General features: G+C 42.1%; 2 protein-coding genes across 2 annotated transcripts; both read left to right on the top strand.

Annotated features, from left to right (window-relative positions):
* Positions 1-3,854: 3,854 nt before the first annotated feature.
* LOC311148979 (tripartite motif-containing protein 16-like) lies at positions 3,855-14,194 on the top strand. The gene is made up of 6 exons (XM_084186034.1): positions 3,855-4,514; positions 4,940-5,035; positions 12,588-12,821; positions 12,955-13,114; positions 13,249-13,299; positions 13,536-14,194. Exons 1-6 carry the CDS (start codon positions 3,918-3,920, stop codon positions 14,048-14,050), a joined length of 1,653 nt encoding a protein of 550 aa, XP_084042160.1. The 5' UTR covers positions 3,855-3,917; the 3' UTR covers positions 14,051-14,194.
* A 7,546-nt stretch (positions 14,195-21,740) lies between these two features.
* LOC311148675 (E3 ubiquitin/ISG15 ligase TRIM25-like) lies at positions 21,741-24,078 on the top strand (the record flags this gene model as incomplete). Its single annotated transcript, XM_084185654.1, has 2 exons — positions 21,741-22,359; positions 23,956-24,078. The coding sequence occupies exons 1-2, from the start codon at positions 21,778-21,780 to the stop codon at positions 24,076-24,078; spliced, it is 705 nt and encodes a 234-aa protein (XP_084041780.1). The 5' UTR covers positions 21,741-21,777.
* Positions 24,079-26,078: the final 2,000 nt, after the last annotated feature.

Genomic DNA, 26,078 nt, shown 5'->3' with positions numbered 1-26,078 from the left:
TGTTTATAGATGAGGATATTGTTTTTATGCAGATTTTTGAATATTCGCATGAAAATCTGTTTCCATTTGACTGGCGTCAGATTTTCATGTGAATATTGTAAAATCTTCATAAAAACATGTGCATTTTACCAGCAGAGATGTTTCCATCAAATTGACGTGTTGAAGATAAATGGCTGTGCGTGATGACGTAATGCACATACAAATATATATTTTAGAAAATACTAATATATTTTTGCAGTTAAATTCCCATGTACCGGTTAAAAAAGTTATGTTAAATGGGTTTCCATCACATTTTCAACTCTACCGATGGTTTTGTCAGATGTTTTGGGGGCATTATATAGTGAACGTGCCCACTCTGGACAGGCTACCTACATGATGACATTATTATGGACAAAAAGACCCTCGATATTTATTGGAAAGGAGCATCAAGCTCTTCACTGTGAACTTTCACCACCCTGTGAAGTTCAGCATAACTTATTTCATCTGTAGCTTAATAAACTGCATGGTTTCCCGAGTCGTAGTGGGAGGACCACACCACATATCATCGTGTGACTCCAAGTTTACTTCAATATGATGGTTATTATATCAATATTTGTGCATAAAGCCGTTTCCACCGCCATTTCTCGCTTAATTAATTCTACAGAGGTATTTGCACCCCACTGCATCCACATGTTTCTTTACAATTTATGATCATTTTACATGACTGAAAATGAAAGAAAACTTTTGATTTTACATATTCATCATTCACCACTGTGGCTTCTGAATAGGTCACTGTACATTTATGGAACCTTTAAAACGTTGTAATGTTTTACCACAACCTTATATTTGGTTACACGTCACTATGGCTTCCATCCCTATATACCTCAGTGCATCCATCCAGGACTAAAGTCTCCAAACAGATCTAAAAGGCCTCCCCCACCACTCGTACTTTCAAAGAAATTAATGTTATCTCTGAAATTCTGCCGTGCATTTTGTTGTATGGACATAGCAGAGGCCCTTTTAAAAGATCCATTCTGCTGTCTGATCTGTCTGGATCTACTAAAGGATCCAGTTACGATTCTCTGTGGACACAGCTGTATGCAACATCATCTTCTTAGCTTGACTTCCATCCCCCAAAAACCTGTAGATACAGAGTACACAGTCAAGAGGAAGCCACTCCCTGTCCTCTGGTGTAGAGTTCCATGAAACAGAAAGTAATCTTTGACACCCTGTTGCTCAACCTTCAGGTGAAAGCACTAAAATGGCTGACAATCTAGAACTGTTCTGTTGCTCCGTCTGTCTGGATCCACTGAAGGATCCGGTGACTACTGCCTGTGGACACAGCTACTGTATGGGCTGTATTAAAGAAAGCTGGGATCAGGATGATCTGAAAGGTGTCTACACCTGTCCCCACACTCTAAAAAATGCTGGGTTGTTTGGTTGACCCAAATGAGATTCACTTTCTATGATCTCTCTCCCTCTCTGCTCTGATAAACAGGAGCCTGAACTCTCATCTCTCAAGCGTTGCACTTCATCATTTATTTAGACTCTATGCTGTAGGCCACCAAAATATTTGATCAACTTCCAAATATTGTTTTACAAAAGAGAGAGAGAGAGGTAGGCTTTTGGCATGAGTGCATCGGCCATCACCAGTGAGGGAGCTGTGCATCATTGGGTGAGTCAGTGAAACTGGAAAGCATTTTTAGGAGTATAATTTCCTCCTCATATTGTAGCCTACAATATGTGTCTACACACACCTAGGCCTAGGCTATTGATGGATTCAAGACAAGGTCGTTTTTATTGATCTCGGATTCTCAGTTTGTCAGTGTAGCCTGCCATTTCCATCATTTGTGTGGTATTAACAAATACTCTACCAAAGTCTCGTCATGTAAAATGACATATCATTACATACAGTATAGAACACCATCTAGAAGACATAGACATATCATTACATACAGTATAGAACACCATATAGAAGACATAGACATATCATTACATACAGTATAGAACACCATACAGAAGACATAGACATATCATTACATACAGTATAGAACACCATCTAGAAGACATAGACATATCATTACATACAGTATAGAACACCATATAGAAGACATAGACATATCATTACATACAGTATAGAACACCATATAGAAGACATAGACATATCATTACATACAGTATAGAACACCATCTAGAAGACATAGACATATCATTACATACAGTATAGAACACCATCTAGAAGACATAGACATATCATTACATACAGTATAGAACACCATCTAGAACACATAGACATATCATTACATACAGTATAGAACACCATATAGAAGACATAGACATATCATTACATACAGTATAGAACACCATCTAGAAGACATAGACATATCATTACATACAGTATAGAACACCATCTAGAAGACATAGACATATCATTACATACAGTATAGAACACCATATAGAAGACATAGACATATCATTACATACAGTATAGAACACCATATAGAAGACATAGACATATCATTACATACAGTATAGAACACCATCTAGAAGACATAGACATATCATTACATACAGTATAGAACACCATATAGAAGACATAGACATATCATTACATACAGTATAGAACACCATCTAGAAGACATAGACATATCATTACATACAGTATAGAACACCATCTAGAAGACATAGACATATCATTACATACAGTATAGAACACCATATAGAAGACATAGACATATCATTACATACAGTATAGAACACCATCTAGAAGACATAGACATATCATTACATACAGTATAGAACACAATCTAGAAGACATAGACATATCATTACATACAGTATAGAACACCATATAGAAGACATAGACATATCATTACATACAGTATAGAACACCATCTAGAAGACATAGACATATCATTACATAGAGTATAGAACACCATATAGAAGACATAGACATATCATTACATACAGTATAGAACACCATATAGAAGACATAGACATATCATTACATACAGTATAGAACACCATATAGAAGACATAGACATATCATTACATACAGTATAGAACACCATCTAGAAGACATAGACATATCATTACATACAGTATAGAACACCATATAGAAGACATAGACATATCATTACATACAGTATATCATAGATGACATGTATAAATCCTTCCTTTATATTTCCTGTAACACTTTCCATTCCAGTAGCCTTATTACTGGCTAGGGTTACTGCTGCTAGTACAGTGGAAGAATGAGGCATCACAGTACGTTTACACCACTGGACTAACAGGAATAATTACACACCAATAAACACACTGTAATGTAAAGTGTTACATCATTCTCAATGATCAGTCAATACATACGGTATTCATTTCAGCTACAGTACATTGTATCCATTTCAAGTCCCCCCTCCCCCATTGTAGCTAATTATCTATAACACATTGTACAGTTTTACAACCACGTATTAGTTATTATGGACGCTTATAGTTAGTGACATAGCACATAAGTTTAAGGCATTACACAATTCATTATAAGCATTATACATATGTACTTCATAGAAACTGTTACCCTTTACATATTCTAACCACTCTATTTAATTTATTCCATATTAAGGGCCCTAACCTAGGAACACAAATCTTTGTCTCTATTAACATTGCGTACAGTTCTCTCTCTCTCTCTCTCTCTCTCTCTCTCTCTCTCTCTCTCTCTCTCTCTCTCTCTCTCTCTCTCTCTCTCTCTCTCTCTCTCTCTCTCTCTCTCTCTCTCTCTCTCTCTCTCTCTCTCTCTCTCTCTCTCTCTCTCTCTCTAACCCCTCCCTCCCTCTAACCCCACCCTTCTGGCAGAACCAGGAAGTCCCACAAACTTTCTTCTGAGGAAACGAAACTGATCTGAGTCTCTGTGTCGTCTGTCTGTGTGAGAGTGAACAACCGTCCAAATGGCTCAGCAGGGAGTTCTGCTGGACCAGGACCAGTTCTGTTGTTCTGTCTGTCTGGATCTACTGAAGGAGCCGGTGGTTATTCCCTGTGGACACAGTTACTGTAGGAGCTGTATTGAGGGCTGCTGGGATCAGGATGTTCTGAAAGGGGTCTGTAGCTGTCCTCAGTGCAGAGAGACCTTCACTCCAAGGCCTAATCTGAGGAAAAATAACATGTTGGCTGAAGTGGTGGAGAAACTGAAGAAGACAGGACTCCAGGCTGCTCCCCCTCCTGCTCTGTGCTATGCTGGACCTGGAGATGTGGCGTGTGATGTCTGCACTGGGACCAGAAAGCGGAAAGCCCTCATGTCCTGTCTGGTGTGTCTGGCCTCTTACTGTGAGACTCACCTCCAATCTCACTATGAATCTCCTGCTTTGAAGAAGCACAAGCTGGTCAAAGCCACCGCACAACTACAGGAGAAGATCTGCTCTCATCATGACAAACTGCTGGAGGTTTACTGTCGTACCGATCAGCAGTGTATCTGTTATCAGTGTGTGATGGATGAACATAAAGGCCATGATACAGTGTCAGCTGCAGCAGAGAGGACTGAGAAACAGGTAAGACCAGAACTACTTGTTGGTGACTGTCTGATAAACAAAGAATTAAAGATACAGTAGGAACTAAGGCTGTTTGAATATGAGATCATTCAAATGAAATCAATCCTCTGCAGAATAAATATGAACACAAACCTTGAGTATATTGAGTTTGATCCAAATGTATCACCATTTTCTAAAGTCAAACACTATTATCATTCCGAATGCCCTTTTAAGAGTTCAAAGTTCAGCCTTAACCCTTTGATACGTGTACGCCTACCATAAAAACTATAATCTTTCACATAGCAAGATAAACAAATATAATATTGGAAAGTGACTTCCTCAAGATTATATACCTTCCTCTCTATGTGCCCTATGTCACATTACTATACTATTGATCTAGTGGACAAATAAAGCTTGATAGCTCATTGAAGAGTGATTCTCCACAGAGGCAGCTGGGGATGAGTCAGCAGAAAGTCCAGCAGAGATTCCAGGAGAGAGAGAAGGAGCTGAAGGAGCTCCAACAGGTTGCGGAGTCTCTCAAGGTGAGTATTGTTGACCAGAGGAGACACACCATTTCACTTCTCTCCTCCAGTCAGAGAGAGGGAGAGAGACAGGCCTCTATCCAATCCCACTGACCCCACTGTTGGAAACAGGACCCCTTTCAGAGAACACACGGCTTAATGTAACTGACGGGATATGAACCCGGGTCTACTGAGGGAGAAACCAACATCTTGGGGGTTGTAAAAATATATGCATATGTAAAAATGTGTGCACACATGACTGTAAGTCACTTTGGATAAAAGCGTCTGCTAAATGGCATATTATATATTATTATGTTACACCAAGAGGAGATTCCCTACTGGGCAGACACTGATTTTAAAGTCACAAGTGGGCTACCTCATCACATGACCATGAGTAACCATGAGTGACTCATGTCCGCTATACATTAACAGAGCTCTCTCTCTCTCACGCTCTCTCAATTCAATTAAATGGGCTTTATTGACATGGGAAACATGTTACATTACCAAAGCAGGTTAAATAAATAATAAACGAAAGTGAAATCAATGATCAGAAATTAACAGTAAACGTTACACTCACAAACGTTTCAAAGTAATAGAGACATTTCAAATGTTATAATTCAAGTGAAAACAGATTGAGTCAGACCGAGTTCTGGAGGTGAAATGGAAATGAATGAGGGAGAGTTAAGTGAGGTAGAAGGTGTGGTGAAGAGCTCAGAACCAGAGCCTGGCATCAATGGACATGATAAAGAAGAATCTGGTGCAGTAGGAGTTACATTTTTGGAGAAAGTGGATCCATACCTTTTGGCAGATCAATTTTTGGTTTCAGGGTGGGTGGGAAAGGAGTTGGGTGCAGTTGAATCAGTGAAGGTAACCTGTAGTGGACTTGTGATATTTGTTTGTGTTTCTTCTGACCAGAGGGAGTGGGCGCTCCGTGTCACGCAACTTGGGTCATGATCTGTTTCTTGCTTTGCTCTTAGGAACAGGGCACCATTGAAAGGAGTGATTTCTGGGATAGCATTAAGTGTAGAAGTGGAGCAATTGAAGATGAAGATTCCTGGTGTTTGTGATTCCCGCCGTTTGGTGCAGACCCCGTGTTGAGCGTGGTGAAACAGAGGAGTCACTGTCAGTCCTTTTGAGTTTTGAGTCTTTACCCGATAAAGTCATGTTAGGATATATCAGTTATCCTGTTAGAGCTTTTGTGGCGAATCCACTGTGCTGATTCAGGTGCAACGTTTATGGTCATGTTGCAGCAGTTTGTAGGAGGGAGATTCCAAGATGTGGGAAGTGTGCAGGAGGGCATGGGATAGAGGTTTGTGTAGTTTCGGTGGATAAAGTTGTGTGTGTCAACTGTTGGGATGCCCATGTTGCTGGGGATTGGAAGTGTCCGGTGCGAGAGAGGCAGGTTGAGGTGGCTAGAGTCAGAGTAGTGCAGAAGGTGTCGTATGCTGAGGCAGTGAAGAAAGTAGAGGAGGATGGGTCAAGGGTGAGAGATCCTGAGAGGATCCCTGTGAGTAGTAGATCTGTGCCAGCACAGAGGGATAGGCCAACGAGTGATATATGCTTCAGTAAAGTTAGCTTCTTAGCGTTCATAGCAATGGTTATCAACTGTACCGCAGAAATGGAATGTAAATCACAGAAAATAGATGTTGTGGTGGCAGCTGCAGAGAAGTATTTGGGCATACGAGATTTGACTTCAGAAGAGTTACAGGTTGTGTTGAGTGGTGGTGTCCCGTCCTCCCAGGCCGTTGGCATGGTGCAGGAGCAGATAGGGTCAAAGTAGTGGAATGGGGTAGTGGGTATTTAATGAGTGTAGGGTTAGTTGGAAGGGTGTTTTTTGTATTATTATAATTTCCCCTTTTCCCATTTTGTATCACAAAGTATAATGGATTTATATTATAGTCCAATTGGGGGCGGTAATGCAACATATTGGATGCCAACCGCCGTTAAACTCCAAAGAAGAAGAACCGTTATATTATGGCTATGTACAGTGTTGTAACGATGTCTCTGTCTCTCTCATTCATTAACTTCCGCGGTAGTTGGTTGTGTGGTTCTCTGGTTATGAATGGGGTGCTGACAGACAATTGTTGATGGATATTTATAGAGCTCTGATCAGGACGACAATTGATTACTGGTGTACAGTTTATGGAACAGAGGTAAAGACTTGGCTTCAGAAGCTGGACAGAATCCAGTATATAGCTTTAAGGATATGTATTGGTGCATTTAAATCAACATCTGTATGTGCCTTACTGGTGGAGGCAGGAGAGATGCCTTTGGATATACAGCGTAAAAAATGGTCATTATCTTATTGGGTTGAAAGGCTGTGAGGTTGATCATCCCACTGCTACTGTTCTAGATGACTGTTGGGAATATACTAGTAGACAAGGCAGTGGTTTTGGTTGGACAGGTCGAAAGCTTGCTGATGAGAGTGGTTTGAGGGAGTTGGAGGTTGGCCCTTCTGTGGTGATAGGGGATGTTCCTCCATGGTTACTCCCAGACCCTGTTGTTGATCCAACCTTGGTAGAGAAAAGGAAAGATTGGTTTGAAGTCAGTGATATAGTGAAACTGGTTGACAATTACATTGGTAAAAGTTTTTATGCTTTTTTAATGCTTTTCAAAGACTGATCCAAGGACCCAGATAGTGGGCTCACAGGAGCAGGCGTTTACGTTCCTGAATTTGATGTGCAGATATGTAGAAGACTAACAGATGAACTGTCAGTATACTCAGTTGAACTGTTGGTGATAATAGTTGCCCTCCAGTGGGTGAATTATAGTATGCTCAGATTCTCTGTCTGTATTGAATAGTTTATCATCTGGTAAATCTAATAGGAGTTACCTGCTATTGGAGGTATTAATGTTATTATGGAGAATTGAGAGAATAGGTGTAGTAGTGAGATTCTGCTGCGTCCCAGCACATTCGGGTGTGGAAGGGAATGAAATTGTAGACCAGTTAGCTAAAAGAGCTTTGAAACGAGATATAATTGATATTAATGTTCCACTGGGTAGAGGTGAGGCCAAATGTAAGATCAGAGCCATTTTGATAGATGTGTGGCAGAAGAGATGGTACTCTGAGCACAAGGGCCGGCATTTATATGAATAGTTTACAGTTTTACAGAAAGGTCGATGGACCAAGATTCAAAGGTCAGATTAGGAAGGAAGAGGTGGTGTTTACTCAATTGCGCTTAGGACATTGTACATTGATCTCGTCATTACATCTGGTTGGCAAGCATGGGAATGGTTTGTGTCTGGAGGGTATGGTCGATGAAACGGTGGAGCATGTGTTGTTATATTGTTGTAAGTATGTTGAAGAGAGGGAAAGATTGAAGTGTAGGGTCATTGAGGTTGGACGGGTTTTGGGGGGTTGGAAGGGATTTTGGGGATGGGGGAGGGTCTATTAGAAGTTAGTAGGGCTCTTCTTTATTTTCTCAGAAGTACTGAGTTAGGTAGGAGGATTTAGAAATGTTGGAAACCGTGATTGACCACACACTCCAGCACAGTAGGTGGTGGCATGCACCTTTAACGTTGGTTTGTGGACCGCCATTATATCATAGAAGAAGAAGTTGGTTGTGTGAGAGATTTGTGGTTCGTGAGTAGGGCTACTATTCTTTTTTCTTTTGATTCTTGCGTATTTTCTGAATGTATTTTCTCATGGTGGAGGGTTTGTTTATTGGTTTCCACTGTTTATCGTTTAGAGTTGAGGGGGGAGTAGGGGTAGTTTGTTAGGGCGGCGTGATGGCCTCAACCGAGTGGAGAAGAAACGCTGTCGCTTCGGGTGCGTTCTGGAGAAAGGTGTGGAGGAAGTTTTGCTCATGGTCGGCGAACAGGTTGGAGCGGAACATCTGCACTCTGCATCCAGAATGAACAAGGCGGTGGTTGTGTTAATGAAAAAGGTTTGTCTTGTTGCGAGTGGGATTTTTGTGAGGGGTGTGTTGGTGCAGATTTCGCCTCTTTCGATAAGAGTTTTGGTGGCTAATCTGCCTCCGTTTATTGCTTACGAACAGACCGCAAGTAGTTGGTTAGTTTTGGTAAATTTGCAAGTGGTTTTCGTGTGCTCTCGGCTGGGTGCCAAGCGGAATCCGTTAAACTTGTCTCTTTTCGTAGACAAGTGTTTGTTTCTTAACAAACTTCAAGGTTACACAGGGGAGGGGTGGAACACAGGGTTTGCTAGCACAGATAGTTTTCGGTGTTTCTAGTGTGGGGATCATCAGTTATAGGCTACAAGCAGCAATATGATTGATAGGTAGGACATGTATTGAACCCCTGCCAAATAATCCCTACTCAGATTCGCTAACCTCAACCCTAGTAAACATGCATTATAAAAACCTTCTATATAAAATTATCTCATATTGGGAGTAAATAGCCTCTGAATAGAAAAGGAAAAACACTGCATCTTCCAGCCCACCAATAAATTACATAATACAACGGTCGCGGTTAGCATATTTACCTCAACATGCCCCTCGCTTGCGTGAGAAGGCAGAGTGCTCGATGCTGGTTGATGAATTTGACAATTAATGTACTAGGAAAATACGTTTTTGTCGACCAGAGGTGACTGAATTAATTTTCAGGCTTATTGATAATCATTATAGTAATGAAGTATAATTTCAAAACATGTCCATAAAAACAGGTAATAATAAACATGAATCATCATTATATTACTTCACAGTAATGTGTTTTCAGTCCTTCCTCTTGCGTTAGCAGTGTGGAAAGGGACAGTAAAAAGCTCAGGCAGGAGTTTTCCTGTGAGGTGGAGTGGTGGTGTATCCAGGGAGAGAACTAAACTAATCTTCTGAAATGTCATTCATGGTCTTATGCTGCCATCTATTGGAATTATTAAGCAACTGCAGTAGTACTGAATAAAGTGTTTTTTCTTACTAATCCTTACTAAAGTAGTGATTACTCAGAATTGCAAAATAAATGGCAGGGGTACCAGGAGGGAGGAGAGTACATTTTTTACATTTTAGTCATTTAGCAGATGCTCTTATCCAGAGCGACTTACAGTTAGTGAGTGCATACATTTTCATACTGTCCCCCCATGGGAAACGAACCCACAACCCTGGCATTGCAAGCGCCCTGCTCTACCAACTGAGCTACACGGTAGTAGTGCATGGCCAAGTGGTGGTGCGCAGGCCGTGGAGAAAGCGGTGGTGGGGAGGGTTGCAGCTGGGCTACATGAGCTGAGGCAGGTTTCTGTAGTAACAGAGACTCCGGTGGGCAAAGGCTTGGTGGGCTCATCCCAGGAAATATTGCCTGTCATTGGGGAAGAGGCACTGATCAGGGGGGAAGTGCAGGGGGGCAGAGACTGGGGAGGAGGAGGACAATACCTTGCCAATGGAGGAGGCGGAAGAGGGGGGAGGTGAGTCTGCGGGAGCGGAGGACAAGGCGTCTCGTTTTCAGACGGCTCATTGGATCCAGAGCTGACAGACAGTCAGGCTGAGGGCCCAGTATATACGGTGAGAGAACTTTATAGGTTCCTGATGGAGACTAAAGGGGAAAAATAAGGTTCTGTCGGAGTCTTATTTTATTGACCCTGGAAGGTTTGTAAGGTCAGTACAACACGTGATGAAGAATGAGGGGTTTAGTGTCCTCTCACCCAGGAAGCGGTATAGGCTGAGAAAATGGGTCATGGGTTCTTAAGGGCATGTCTTCAGAATCTGCTTAAATTGATGTTTTTTTCTGGCATGGTGGCTTTATGGGCTTCTCTACTGGTTTCTGATTGTGGTGATTTCCCTCCCACCTCTTATGGAGATTTCACGGTTAGACTTCCTTAACATGAACGGCGGCAGAGACTGGGGGAATAAGTCAAACAAAAACATTTAAACATGATTTTTTTGCAAGAGACACACAGTGATGTGATTAATGAAGTGTATTGGGGGTCTGGTGTAAGGGGGCGCAGGTGCTGAGCCATGGCACAAATCTTAGTGCAGGGGTAGCAAAATAGGTGTGTAAGGGTAGGTTGTTAGTGGTTAGAGCCAAAATCATTGACCTTGTCTTTGCTTTCCAAAATGTGTCTGCACCTAGTACAGGGCTCAGTTCTCTGTTTCACCAGGGCCCAGGCAGGTGTCCTATTGGAAATTCCATGTAAAGCTCTTCCAAGATGTCACTTTTTGCTCAAGCTTCCAAGGCTTTTGGGAGAGGTGGGGACAGCAGAAGGGGGAGTAACTTCTGTTGTGGGGAGATGAGGGAGCCTGATGGGTGGGTAACTTCTGTTGTGGGGGAGATGAGGGAGCCTGATGGGTGGGTAACTTCTGTTGTGGGGGAGATGAGGGAGCCTGATGGGTGGGTAACTTCTGTTGTGGGGGAGATGAGGGAGCCTGATAGGTGGGTAACTTCTGTTGTGGGGAGATGAGGGAGCCTGATGGGTGGGTAACTTCTGTTGTGGGGGAGATGAGGGAGCCTGATGGGTGGGTAACTTCTGTTGTGGGGGAGATGAGGGAGCCTTATGGGTGGGTAACTTCTGTTGTGGGGGAGATGAGGGAGCCTGATGGGTGGGTAACTTCTGTTGTGGGGGAGATGAGGGAGCCTGATGGGTGTGTAACTTCTGTTGTGGGGGAGATGAGGGAGCCTGATGGGTGGGTAACTTCTGTTGTGGGGAGATGAGGGAGCCTGATGGGTGGGTAACTTCTGTTGTGGGGAGATGAGGGAGCCTGATGGGTGGGTAACTTCTGTTGTGGGGAGATGAGGGAACCTGATGGGTGGGTAACTTCTGTTGTGGGGGAGATGAGGGAGCCTGATGGGTGGGTAACTTCTGTTGTGGGGAGATGAGGCTGTGGAGTTGTACTCTGATTTATAGAGGGCAGAACTCTGTGATCCTGGTTGTTCTCAGGTTCTGCTCACAGACCTTTCCAAACTCTCTGTCACAGAGAAATCAAATTGACATTTCCCTGGCCTTTCACAAACTCTCAGCTGCCGTCTCTCAGACAGTCTGCCTCTGATTTTTTTTTTAAAGGTCTGGGAAGTTATTGGACAGGACGTGTGTTGTGTGAGTGCGTCGGGGTGGGGGAGCTGTCGCTAAGCTGTAGACGGGAGGCTTTGACTCTCCTGCCCAATAAAGGGGATTTGATCAACATAAATAACTGGAGGCCTGTGGCATTACTCTGTGTGGATAAGCTCCCAGTGCTGGAAAGGTCAGGGGTCCTCCAGTGGAGGGTATTACATGGAGCCCTGGACACCAATAGCTGGTTGGCTCGGGTTGACCTGGGAGTTGGGGAGGGGTGTCCGTTTTCTGCAATGATAGACTGTTCATCATGTTTTTTCTGTATTGCCAGGGTAATGCCATTACTGTTGACGCCTTAGCGTTGAGTTTGAGTTGTACAAAATGATCAACAGTGTGGAGATGTCTCAGGAGGTATGGGGGCTCAGGGGGGCTGTCTGTACGGCTGGAGAGGAGGGGTTGGATGGACGTTTGGAATGTGGTGCTGGATGGTGTATTGTACGGTGGTGTTGGGTACTGTATAATGTGATTGTGTAGAGGTTGTGGTGACACGCAATATGTTTTTAGGAGGGGGGGGTGTTAGTGTAATGAGGATGGCTCATTAAAGTAAGTCAAGTCAGTCTCTCTCTCTCTCTCTGTCAACAGCGCTCTGCACAGGCAGCAGTGGAGGACAGTGATAAGGTCTTTACCGAACTGATCCGCTCCATTGAGAGAAGGCGCTCTGAGGTGAAGGAGCTGATCAGAGCCCAAGAGAAGGCTCAAGTGAGTCAAGCTGAAGGACTCCTGGAGCAACTGGAGCAGGAGATAGCTGAGCTGAGGAAGAGAAGCACTGAGCTGGAGCAGCTCTCACACACAGAGGATCACATCCATTTCCTCCAGGTAACTAAACTGCCTTGATACATGTGATATGAAAATTAAAACTCAATGTGAAACTCTCAATCATTTGGTTCTGTTCTCTCTCTCTCCAGAGTTATCAGTCTCTCTCTCTCTCTCTCTCTCTCTCTCTCTCCAGAGTTATCAGTCTCTCTCCGGTACCAGTGTATCTTCAGACTTACCCAGCATCGTTGTCCGTCCTCTTCAGTACTTTGGAGATGTGAGTAAGACTGTGTCTGAACTGAGAGAGAAACTAGAAGACGTCCTTAAAGGAGAATGGACCAAGATCTCCACTACAGGTGTGTTGAAAATAATAAGAACATCAACTTTAGACCATTGAAAGTTCCCTATTAGTCATATACATGTGGAATATGGTATGATGATAACATTCCCTCTCTCTGTGAATGTTTTTGTGTGTCTGTAGTGAATATAGTGGATGTTGTACTGCCTCCAGAGCCCAATACCAGAGAACAGTACTTACAATGTGAGTCTCTTTATTCTGAAGTAACTAACAGTCTCTTTTTACTGACACTCCTAACAATCCCTCTAGAAATATATAGCAATAGTAGATCTAATCAAAGACTGGGTATCTATCTGACTCCTCATATTTCTCTGATTTGATCTCTGCTGTGCTCTAATCAAAGACAGGGTAGATACAGTATCTGACTTAACTTATTGTTCTAACTCCCCTCATTGGTCTCTGCTCTGCTCTTCTCCCAGATTCCTGTCAGCTCACACTTGACCCAAACACAGCAGGCACACACCTCTCTCTGTCTGAAGGGAACAGAAAGGTGACCTATACAGACCAAGTCCAACCATATCCTGACCATCCGTTCAGATTCACAAACCACTACCAGGTTCTGTGTAGAGAGGGTCTGTCTGGACGCTGTTACTGGGAGGTGGAGTGGAGTGGGTGGTGTGTTATTACAGCAGTCTCATATAAAGACATCAGCAGAACAGAGACAGATGGTGGATTTGGACTCAATGACAAGTCCTGGTGTTTAGTGTGTGCTAGTGGTGGTTATTGGTTCAGACACAATGATGTTGGGACTAAAGTAGCAGGCCCTCAGTCCTCCAGAGTAGGAGTGGACCTGGATCACAAGGCAGGTACTCTGTCCTTCTACAGTGTCTCTGACACAATGACCCTCCTCCACAGAGTCCAGACCACATTCACTCAGCCCCTCTATCCTGGGTTTTGGCTCTATAATGGTACTGCTGAGCTGGTTAAACTGTAGTAGGGTCCACATAGATACTAGTCATGCTGGTGTAGTCTATAGCTGAGCTGGTTAAGCTGTAGTGAGCTCCTGAGTGGCGCAGTGGTCTAAGGCACTGCATCGCAGTGCTAACTGTGCCACTAGAGATCCTGGTTCGAATCCAGGCTCTGTCGCAGCAAGCCGCGACCGGGAGACTCATGGGCGGCGCACAATTGTCCCAGCGTTGTCCAGGGTAGGGGAGGGAATGGCCGGCAGGGATTTAGCTCAGTTGATAGAGCATGGTGTTTGCAACGCCAGAGTTGTGGGTTTGTTTCCCACGGGGAGGCAGTATAAAAAAAATATGTATTCACTAACTGTAAGTCGCTCTGGATAAGAGCGTCTGCTCAAATGTAAAATGTAGTAGGGTCCACATAGATACTAGTCATGCTGATGTAGTCTATAGCTGAGCTGGTTAAACTGTAGTAGGGTCCACATAGATACTAGTCATGCTGGTGTAGTCTATAGCTGAGCTGGTTAAACTGTAGTAGGGTCCACATAGATACTAGTCATGCTGGTGGTGATGGTCCCCAGATGTGATGATTCATTCTGCTCTGTTTTGATGTACAATGATTTGATTGATTTGATCTTCAGAAGATGTTATGAATTACAATTCAATGCATTCATATTTTTTTAAGTGCAATGTTTTAATCTTATATATTCACATTAATCATGATGTATGCTGTTAATGTATGTTGGTTGTCATTCAGAACCATTGAAATGTTTTCTCAATTGGTTCTCTGTCTCAATGTCATTTTCCTCAGTATCATGGAACAGGTAGTGTTACTTACTTGCTATTTGAACTATATGGGCCGGTTTCCCGGACACAGATGAAGCCTAGTCCTAGACTAAAAAGCATGTTCAATGGAGATGTCCGGGAAACCGGCCCTAAATTTGGCATCTTTTATTCTCCCATACTGCTCAGTCAAGCAATATTAAACCTGTCCAGCAGGTGGTGGTATTAACCAAACAATAAAAACCCAGCAGATATCTTGACTTGCCACTCAGTATATCAGTAATGTTCAGAATTGTACTTTAATATCATTGGAGATTGATGGTTTTTTAAATGAACCATCTAGAGTCAGGAACAGATGAAGTTAGGTCTGCTACTGTTCAGTTATTAAATATGATTCATGGTGATGGGAAATAAAAAATACATCTAGTAGTAGTTTTCCTTTGCTATTTATTCCAAGGTGTGTCTTTAACTTGTAAATGGATTGTGTTGAAGCTGGCATGTGGTGTGGATGATAGAATAGAGTGAATAGAGGAGAGAAGAGAGGAGGAGAGGAGAACATCATATAGAAGACAGATAAGATAGAGAATTCATACCCAGGGGAGTTACTGAATCTGGCCCAAATGACACCCTGTTCCCTACGTAGTGCACTAGGCTACTTCTGACCAGATCTAAAGTAGTGCACTACATAGGGAATAGGGTGGAGATTGGAGATTTGCTCACTGGCTTTAGAATATTAGAACATCATACTGTAATGTTAGTGGTTGTCTCATTAGAATATTATAACATCATACTGTAATGTTAGTGGTTGCCTCATTAGAATATCATACTGTAATGTTAGTGGTTGCCTCATTAGAACATCATACTGTAATGTTAGTGGTTGCCTCATTAGAACATCATACTGTAATGTTAGTGGTTGCCTCGTTAGAATATTAGAACATCATACTGTAATGTTAGTGGTTGCCTCATTTGAACATCATACTGTAATGTTAGTGGTTGTCTCATTAGAATATTAGAATATCATACTGTAATGTTAGTGGTTGCCTCAGAATATTATAACATCATACTGTAATGTTAGTGGTTGCCTCATTAGAATATCATACTGTAATGTTAGTGGTTGCCTCATTTGAACATCATACTGTAATGTTAGTGGTTGTCTCATTAGAATATTAGAATATCATACTGTAATGTTAGTGGTTGCCTCAGAATATTATAACATCATACTGTAATGTTAGTGGTTGCCTCGTTAGAATATCATACTGTAATGTTAGTGGTTGCCTCATTAGAACATCATACTGTAATGTTAGTGGTTGCCTCATTTGAATATTAGAACATCATACTGTAATGTTAGTGGTTGCCTCATTAGCATATTAGAATATCATACTGTAATGTTAGTGTTTGCCTCATTAGAATATTAGAATATCATACTGTAATGTTAGTGGTTGCCTCATTAGAATATCATACTATAATGTTAGTGGTTGCCTCATTAGCATATTAGAATATCATACTGTAATGTTAGTGGTTGCCTCATTAGCATATTAGAATATCATACTGTAATGTTAGTGTTTGCCTCATTAGAATATTAGAATATCATACTGTAATGTTAGTGGTTGCCTCATTAGAACATCATACTGTAATGTTAGTGGTTGCCTCATTAGAATATCATACTGTAATGTTAGTGTTGCCTCATTAGAATATTAGAATATCATACTGTAATGTTAGTGTTTGCCTCATTAGAATATTAGAACATCATAATGTAATGTTAGTGGTTGCCTCATTAGAATATCATACTATAATGTTAGTGGTTGCCTCATTTGAATATTAGAACATCATACTGTAATGTTAGTGGTTGCCTCATTAGAATATTACAGTTTTTTACAATCACTTTGGCACTAATTTCAGAACCTTGACGTCATTTTTCATAACTCTAGACACAAAACTCACAACCAATGATCAAAATGCACATTTTTCAAAACTCTAACACATTTTTCAATTGCTTGGATACAATACACATAAAACTAAGATCATTTGTTCATTTAACAAAAATCACCTGTTCAATATGACACAACTTTAACATCAAAGTACTACTATTTCAAAAGGCAATTCACACATTACATTTCAGATGAGTGTCTATTCATTTCATTACAATTATCCAACTATCAATTGATACAACTGCTCAAAATGATAAGTAACTGTTGCATTACTCTTAATGCATAGTTGTATGGAAACAGACAAACAATATTCCATGTTTAGATCATGAAAGTTTCAAAGTAACGAGATTCATTGTCACCAATTAGCGTGGAGCATGAACCAATTAGACTACATTATCTATGGATGTAATATTTAATCATCATTCTTTATCAGACACCGTTTCTATGGTCCCATGTACCACCTTTTCAGACTATTTACAGTATTGACAGTACTGCACTGTATGGATACAGGCCCTTGTAATTGCTTATCCAATTCTGCCAACTCGTTACTGATGATTGAGTTCACGTTGTGGAACGAGTATATAAAGAATTGATTGGGATCCACTTGCAACAACATAGCGATACGTACTGGAACATGGAGCCGGCAGGTGATCCAGGTCACAATAGAGGTCAAGCAGTGGTGGGAGGAAGACGTGTTGGTCAAAGGAATGGCAGGGGACAAGCACCACTTCTGAGAGGTGTTCGTGGGCCTCGTTTGAGAGGTGTGGGGGAACGTGGTAGAGGACAAGGCCACGGACCAAGACAGCGGCAGCAACAGTAAAGAGTGCAATGAAATCCGAGCAATAGTTGTAGCCCATGTCATAAATCATGGCATGACAATGAGTGAGGCGGCTACAATGATACAACCAAACCTCAGAAGGTCAACCGTGGCTTCAATAATCAGAACTTTCCGCAATGAGAACCGGTAAGTCGTCAGCATGCACTAAACATTATGCTACTCTCAATTGTCAAATGACTGCATACCAATGTGTATCACAGAGTAGGTGATGTGACCAAGTGTCTTCTTACTGTAATGTTCCCTGTAGAATTGAGGCAGAGGCAAAATTCTGACTGACCAACAAGAGCAGGATGTGGTCGATTTGGTTCGGGCCAGAAATGATATTCGCCTTACAGAAAATCGCCAGCATATCTTAGACAATGAAGACATGTTTAACAATGTGGAATCCATAAGTTTGCCGACCATTGCACGCATGCTGAAAAGGCACCAGGTGTCTTTAAAACCACAATACCGTGTGCCTTTTGAAAGAAATGCAGACAGAGTGAAGCAAATGAGGACTGATATGTTCAGTTTCAAGATGGCTGTTGTAATAAAATTCCCTAATACAGTTTTTTACAATCACTTTGGCACTAATTTCAGAACCTTGACGTCATTTTTCAAAACTCTAGACACAAAACTCAAAACGGTCATCACTTGTAACACAGGCTGTCCAATGTTCAAAACATTGCATTGTGCATTCATATCTTTAAAGAAATCTTGCACTTGCACAATCATTGGTTCAAAAAACAAATGTATTGTGAAATACCAATGAAACGTTAATTTAGATCACTCACACACAAGCAACCGATAGTTTCACTGTGTCATTGTTCGTACGATCATTAAATATTGTAGTACAAAACAGGTGATCATTTCATTATGGTACTACATGTAAATACATCCCTGTAAAAGTACTGCAGTAGTAGAGAGAATACTACAGACACAGTGGAATCATTGAACAAAATCTGAAATATATTGATGAAAAACAATACAGTAATGTAAAACATCAAATGCAGTGTTCCTCAACTTGCTTGCTTGTAACAAGGAGAAGAGGTCGGAATTTCATTGGCCAGCGGGCAACCATCCAAGTACCTGGACAACGTGGGGCCAAAGTTACCATGTGTGCGGCTATATCAGAAGATGGTGTGGTGGGACGCAGACCTCGTATTGGATCATATAAAGAAGCTCTCCTTGTAACCTTCCTTGATGAGCTCGATCAGGCCTGTAGAGCTGATGGTGTGACCTATGTCATTGTGTGGGATAATGTCAGGTTCCACCATGCTCATATGGTGCAAGCATGGTTTCAGGCCCATGCACAATTTACCACCCTGTATTTACCCCCATACTCTCCTTTCCTTAACCCGATTGAGGAATTTCTCTCCACATGGAGATGGAAGGTTTATGATAGGCGCCCTCATGAACAAGTCACTCTTCTCCAGGCCATGGATGACGCATGCAATGACGTCACGGCAGACCAGTGTCAGGCCTGGATTCGCCATGCCCGAAGGTTTTTTCCAAGATGTTTGGCTAATGAAAACATCCATTGTGATGTAGATGAGAACCTGTGGCCAAATCCACAAGACAGAGTTGATGAAAATGTAGAAGTACAGTAATCACTCCTATGTTTTGCTTTTTACAGTACAAGCAAGCAAGTTGAGGAACACTGCATTTGATGTTTTACAGTACTGTATTGTTTTTCATCAATATATTTCAGATTTTGTTCAATGATTCCACTGTGTCTGTAGTATTCTCTCTATTACTGCAGTACTTTTACAGGGATGTATTTACATGTAGTACCATAATGAAACATGTATCACTTATTTTGTACTACAATATTTAATGATTGTTCGTACAATGACACAGTGAAACTATCGGTTGCTTGTGTGTGGGTGATCTAAATTAACGTTTCATTGGTATTTCACAATACATTTGTTTTTGAACCAATGATTGTGCAAGTGCAAGAGTTCTTTAAAGATATGAATGCACAATGCAATGTTTTGAACATTGAAACAGCCTGTGTTACAAGTGATGACCGTTTTGAGTTTTGTGTCTAGAGTTTTGAAAAATGACGTCAAGGTTCTGAAATTAGTGCCAAAGTGATTGTAAAAAACTGTAACAGTCTTCCAATAGGGCTATGATCTGGTTCAATTCCACTTTTTTAACATTATTGTAAGAAAATAAATCTTTAGACATAGCACATTCTTTGTAGCCTGGTCCCAGATCTGTTAGTGGTCTTGCTAAACAGATGGCATGATGGCACATACAGACTGACACTCAGGCTTCAGACTTTTACTGTCTACCTGATCACCTCTTGGCTGTTGCAATCCTCTGGAAATGTGTCTCTTTTTCTCTTGATGTAAACTGTAGTACTGGCAAACCAGTCAAATCAGAAACTGGGATCATTGTTGATCCATTTATGATCAGATGAGAATATTTAAATCACCCATGTACATGTATGAATCCAAACAATTCTGTATTCTGAATCAATTACTGAATCAATGTGATCTTTCAATACAAAAGTCAAAATCATGACATTGGAATTGCTCTGTTATTGAATTGATTGACACAATGAATCAGCTATTTCCAGTCATCTATGTAGCAGTATATCCACAGGGTGAGGAAGTGCAGGGAGATGCCTCTGATATGACTGGGTGTCAGGTGGAAGGAGATCACAGAGCCTGGAACAGAGAAGAGAGGAAGACTGGGAAGAGAAAGAAGCATTCATTTGGTTCAAACGTCTCTTGTCTGTCTCTAATACACCAGTAGGGGGTAGGTACACCAGTAGGGTGTGTGTGTGTGTGTGTGTGTGTCTTTCTCTGTGTGTGTGTGTGTGTGTGTGCTTACTGATGACTCTGGCGTGGGAGAAGGGTGTTTTCTCCATGGACAGGTAGCAGGAGGTGACACACTCCATGAGAGGGGCCAGCAGCAGCAGAGGTAGGATGCTGATGACGTTCATGGCACCGATGGGCAGGAGGAAGCTGTTCAGGTGGAGGTTAGAGGTCATGGTCTGAATGTAGTAACCTGATGGAATCTGTGGGAGAGGTCAGGGTAACAACAGATTCTAGGACAACTTTATGGAGCATAAATAAACATTATAGCTTTGCCAGTTTTACCCCCAACATCTGAAAAATAATGTATTTGGACTTTCTACTGAAAACAAACAATGACCTGAACATTTTCTAAAAATCAATGAATGGAACCATTTATTTGTCTCTACAGTTTGAAGGAAGTTTCTAACTAGCATTAGCGCTATGAAGTCTATAGTAACTGCTAGCATGCCATAGACTGTCACGATCGTCAGGGAGAGAAGTAGACCAATGCGCAGCGTGATGAACGAACATGTTACTTTATTTAATTAAAGCACGAAACAAAACAAAACAAAACAACAAACGACTCGTAACGTCCTTGGTAACAATGACCAACACGGAACAAAAACCCACAAACACAAAGTGAAAAACAGACAGTTTAAATATGGCTCCCAATCAGAGACAACCAGCCAACAGCTGAACTCGTTGCCTCTGATTGGGAGTCACTCAGGCAAACATAGAAAATGAAGAACTAGAACCCCCAACATAGAAAATAAACACATAGAATGAACACACCCTGGCTCAACAAATAGAGTCCCAGAGCCAGGGTGTGACATAGACTTCCAGTCATTGCGCTAACGCTAGTTGGCATTGGCTCCCAAAACTACTACAAACTTCCTTCATACAGGATGCAGAGACATTAAAATGGTGTCCATGAGTTCATCTGACTCTGGGGAAATAGATAAATGGCTTCACTGCCTAAATCCCGAAGAATCCCTTTAAATTGAGTTTTTCAGTGATTGCAATTATACATTTTTGCATTTACATTTACATTGTAATCATTTAGCAGACACTCTTATCCAGAGCGACTTTCAATTAATGCAAAATGTGAATCACAATAAAAAAAAATGGTATAGAAAAGTACTTAATATTTTGAAAAGTTTAGTTCAGCCCAGTGTGATTCAAATGACAAAATACTCAGAAGTAATTAAAATACGTATTTCAAATAGATGTAAGAGAAATACTGAACATCTCTGGCTACTACCCAACACTCTGTCACACTTCCTTATCAAAGAAACCACACCCCCTCTACATACAGAGTACACAGTCAAGAGGAAGCCCCTCCCTGTCCTCTGGTGTAGAGTTCCATGAAACAGAAAGTTATCTTTGACACTGCCATTGCTTAACCTACGGGAGAGAGCACCAAAATGGCAGAGAATCAGGAACTGTTCTGTTGCTCCATCTGTCTGGATCTACTGAAGGATCCGGTGACTACTGCCTGTGGACACAGCTACTGTATGGGCTGTATTAAAGAAAGCTGGGATCAGGATGATCTGAAAGGGGTCTATAGCTGTCCTCAGTGCAGAGAGACCTTCACTCCAAGGCCTAATCTGAGGAAAAATAACATGTTGGCTGAGTTGGTGGAGAAACTGAAGGAGACAGGACTCCAGGCTGCTCCACCTCCTGCTCTGTGTTATGCTGGACCTGGAGATGTGGCGTGTGATTTCTGCACTGGGACCAGAAAGCAGAAAGCCCTCATGTCCTGTCTGGTGTGTCTGGCCTCTTACTGTGAGACTCACCTCCAACCTCACTATGAATTTCCTGCTTTCAAGAAGCACAAGCTGGTCAAAGCCACCGCACAACTACAGGAGAAGATCTGCTCTCATCATGACAAACTGCTGGAGGTTTACTGTCGTACCGATCAGCAGTGTATCTGTTATCTGTGTACAATGGATGAACATAAAGGCCATGATACAGTGTCAGCTGCAGCAGAGAGGACTGAGAAACAGGTAAGACCAGAACTACTTGTTGGTGACTGTCTGATAAACAAAGAATTAAAGATACAGTAGGAACTAAGGATGTTTGAATATGAGATCATTCAAATGAAATCAATCCACGGCAGAACAAATATGAACACAAACCTTGAGTATATTGGGTTTGCTCCCAATGTATCACCATTTTCTGAACTCAAACACTATTATCATTCCGAATGCCCCTTTAAGAGTTCAAAGTTCAGTCTCAACCCCTTGATACATGTACACCTACCATAAAAACTATAATCATTCACATAGCAACATAGAAAATGTCATATGGTAAAGGGACTTCCTCAAGATTTTAGACCTTCCTCTCTATGGGCCCTATGTCCCATTACTATACTATTGATCTACCGGACAAATAAAGCTTGATAGCTCATTGAAGAGTGATTCTCCACAGAGGCAGCTGGGGATGAGTCAGCAGAAGGTCCAGCAGAGATTCCAGGAGAGAGAGAAGGAGCTGAAGGAGCTCCAACAGGCTGTGGAGTCTCTCAAGGTGAGTATTTTTGACCAGAGGAGACACACCATTTCACTTCTCTCCTCCAGTCAGAGAGAGAGAGAGAGGTAGAGGGGCCCCTATCCAATCCCACTGACCCCACTATTGGGAACAAGCTGTCTGGACCCCTTTCAGAGTATAGACTGCTTAATGTAACCGGCGAGGTGGGGACAGCTGAAGGGGAAGTTTGAGTCTCTCTGTCAGTGATGGGATGTAGGGAAAGCCCAGAGCTAGATTTCCGTGTTGAGAGAGATGGATGATCCCAGCTCTTTCTTTTTGTGGTTGGAAAAACAGAGTGGGGAAACCAAGAAGATCCCTTGTTTTATGTTTGTCTGATGGGCGGGTAACTTCTGTTGTGGGGGAGAGGAGGGAGCCTGATGGATGGGTAACTTCTGTTGTGGGGAGATGAGGGAGCCTGATGGGTGGGTAACTTCTGTTGTGGGGAGATGAGGGAGCCTGATGGGTGGGTAACTTCTGTTGTGGGGGAGATGAGGGAGCCTGATGGGTGGGTAACTTATGTTGTGGGGAGATGAGGGAGCCTGATGGGTGGGTAACTTCTGTTGTGGGGAGATGAGGGAGCCTGATGGGTGGGTAACTTCTGTTGTGGGGGAGAGGAGGGAGCCTGATGGGTGGGTAACTTCTGTTGTGGGGAGATGAGGGAGCCTGATGGGTGGGTAACTTCTGTTGTGGGGGAGATGAGGGAGCCTGATGGGTGGGTAACTTCTGTTGTGGGGAGATGAGGGAGCCTGATGGGTGGGTAACTTCTGTTGTGGGGAGATGAGGGAGCCTGATGGGTGGGTAACTTATGTTGTGGGGAGATGAGGGAGCCTGATGGGTGGGTAAGGAGGGACAGGGCTCCTCTGCAGCTTCCAGGGGGGTTGCAGTGGGGCTGTGAGTGGCTCAAGATGCTTGGGGTGTATCTGGGCTCGGAGGGGTGGGTTAGGAAGAACTGGGAAGGAGTGTCACAAGCGGTGGTGTCGAGGCTAGACACTGGCTGGAATGTGGTTTTAACCAATCAGCATTCAGGATTAGACCCACCCGTTGTATAATGATGGACTATTACTCTCATTACCCAGAGAGCTTTGCTGAAGGACACTACTGCTAGTCAGGTGATAACTCACATTAAGTCATTCTTTGCTCGTCATGGGGTCGCAGAGGTAGTCCGTACGGACAACGCCTCACAGTTCAGCTTTCAGTGATTTTGCTAAACTGTACGGGTTCAAGCATGTCACATCCAGCCCACTGTACCCACAGTCTAATGGGTTAGTCGAGAATGGTGCCAAAACAGTGAAACTACTGCTTGAGAAAGCTCTCAACTCAGACAGATCCGAATCTAGCTTTGTTAAACTACAGGGCTATTCCACAAAAAAAAAAATTATGTCTCCTGCAGAGCTGTTGTACAGTACCAGTCAAAGGTTTGGATACCTTCACTACTGGTCAAAAGTTTTAGAACACCTACTCATTCAAGGGTTTTCCTTTATTTGACTATTTTCTACATTGTAGAATAATAGTGAAGACATCTAAACTATGAAATAACACATGGAATCATGTAGTAAAAGTGTTCAATCAAATCAAAATATATTTTAGATTTTAGATTCTTCAAAGTAGCCACCCTTTGCCTTGACAGCTTTGCACACTCTTGGCATTCTCTCAAACCGCTTCATGAGGAATGTTTTTCCAACAGTCTTGAAGGAGTTCCCACATATGCTGAGCACTTGTTGGCTGCTTTTCCTTCACTCTGCGGTCCAACTCATCACAAACCATCTCAATTGGGTTGAGGTCGGGTGATTGTGGAGGCCAGGTCATCTGATGCAGCACTCCATCACTCTCCTTCTTGGTCAAATAGCCCTTACACAGCCTGGAGGTGTGTTGGGTCATTGTCCTGTTGAAAAACAAATGATAGTCCCACTAACACCAAACCAGATGGGATGGCATATCGCTGCAGAATGCTGTGGTAGCCATGCTGGTTAAGTGTGCCTTGAATTCTAAAGAAATCCCAGACAGTGTCATAAGTAAAGTACCCCCACACCATCACACCATCTATTCCATGCTCCACGGTGGGAACCACACATGTGGATATCATCCGTTCACCTACTCTGTGTCTCACAAAGACACTGCGGTTGGAACCCAAAATATCAAATTTGGACTCATCAGACCAAAGGACAGATTTCCACCGGTCTAATGTCCATTGCTTGTGTTTTCTTGGCCCAAGCAAGTCTCTTCTTCTTATTGGTGTCCTTTAGTAGTGGTTTCTTTGCAGCAATTTGACCATGAAGGCCTGATTCTCCTCTGAAAAGTTGATGTTGGGATGTGTCTGTTACTTGAACTCTGTGAAGCATTTATTTGGGCTGCAATCTGAGGTGCAGTTAACTCTAATGAACTTATCCTCTGCAGCAGAGGTAACTCTGGGTCTTCCTTACCTATGGCGGTCCTCATGAGAGCCAGTTTCATCACAGCGCTTGATAGTTTTTGCGACTGCACTTGAAGAAACGTTCAAAGGTCTTGAAATGTTCCGTATTGACTGACCATGTCTTAAAGTAATGATAGACTGTCATTGCTCTTTGCTTATTTGAGCTCTTCTTGCCATAATATGGACTTGGTCTTTTACCAAATAGGGCTATCTTCTGTATACCACCCCTCCCTTGTCACAACACAACTGATTGGCTCAAACGCATTAAGAAGGAAAGAAATTCCACAAATTAACTTTTAAGAAAGAACATCTGTTATTTGAAATGCATTCCAGGTGACTACCTTATGAAGCTGGTTGAGAGAATGCCAAGAGTGTGCAAATCTATCATCAAGGCAAAGGGTGGCTATTTGAAGAATCTCAAATATAAAATAAATTTTGATTTGTTTAACACTTATTTGGTTACTACATGATTCCATATGTGTTATTTCATAGTTTTGATGTCTTCACTGTTATTCTACAATGTAGAAAATAGTACAAATAAAGAAAAACCCTTGAATGAGTAGGTGTTCTAAAACTGCCTTATTGCTATTAACGTACCAACGTAATTAGAGCAGTAAAATAAATGTTTTGTATACGGTCTGATATACCACGGCTGTCGGCCAATCAGCATTCAGGGCTTGAACTACCCAGTTTATAAATATATTTACACTCCAGACTCCTACATTGCTCGTCCTAATATTTATATATTTCTTAATTCCATTCCTTTACTTTTTAGATGTGTGTATTGTT

This window comes from Coregonus lavaretus (genome assembly GCF_964263955.1).
Source record: "Coregonus lavaretus genome assembly, chromosome: 21".
Taxonomy (NCBI): domain Eukaryota; kingdom Metazoa; phylum Chordata; class Actinopteri; order Salmoniformes; family Salmonidae; genus Coregonus; species Coregonus lavaretus.
The sequence above is the reverse complement of the archived record's forward strand: the minus strand, read 5'-3'. Positions and strand labels throughout refer to the sequence as shown.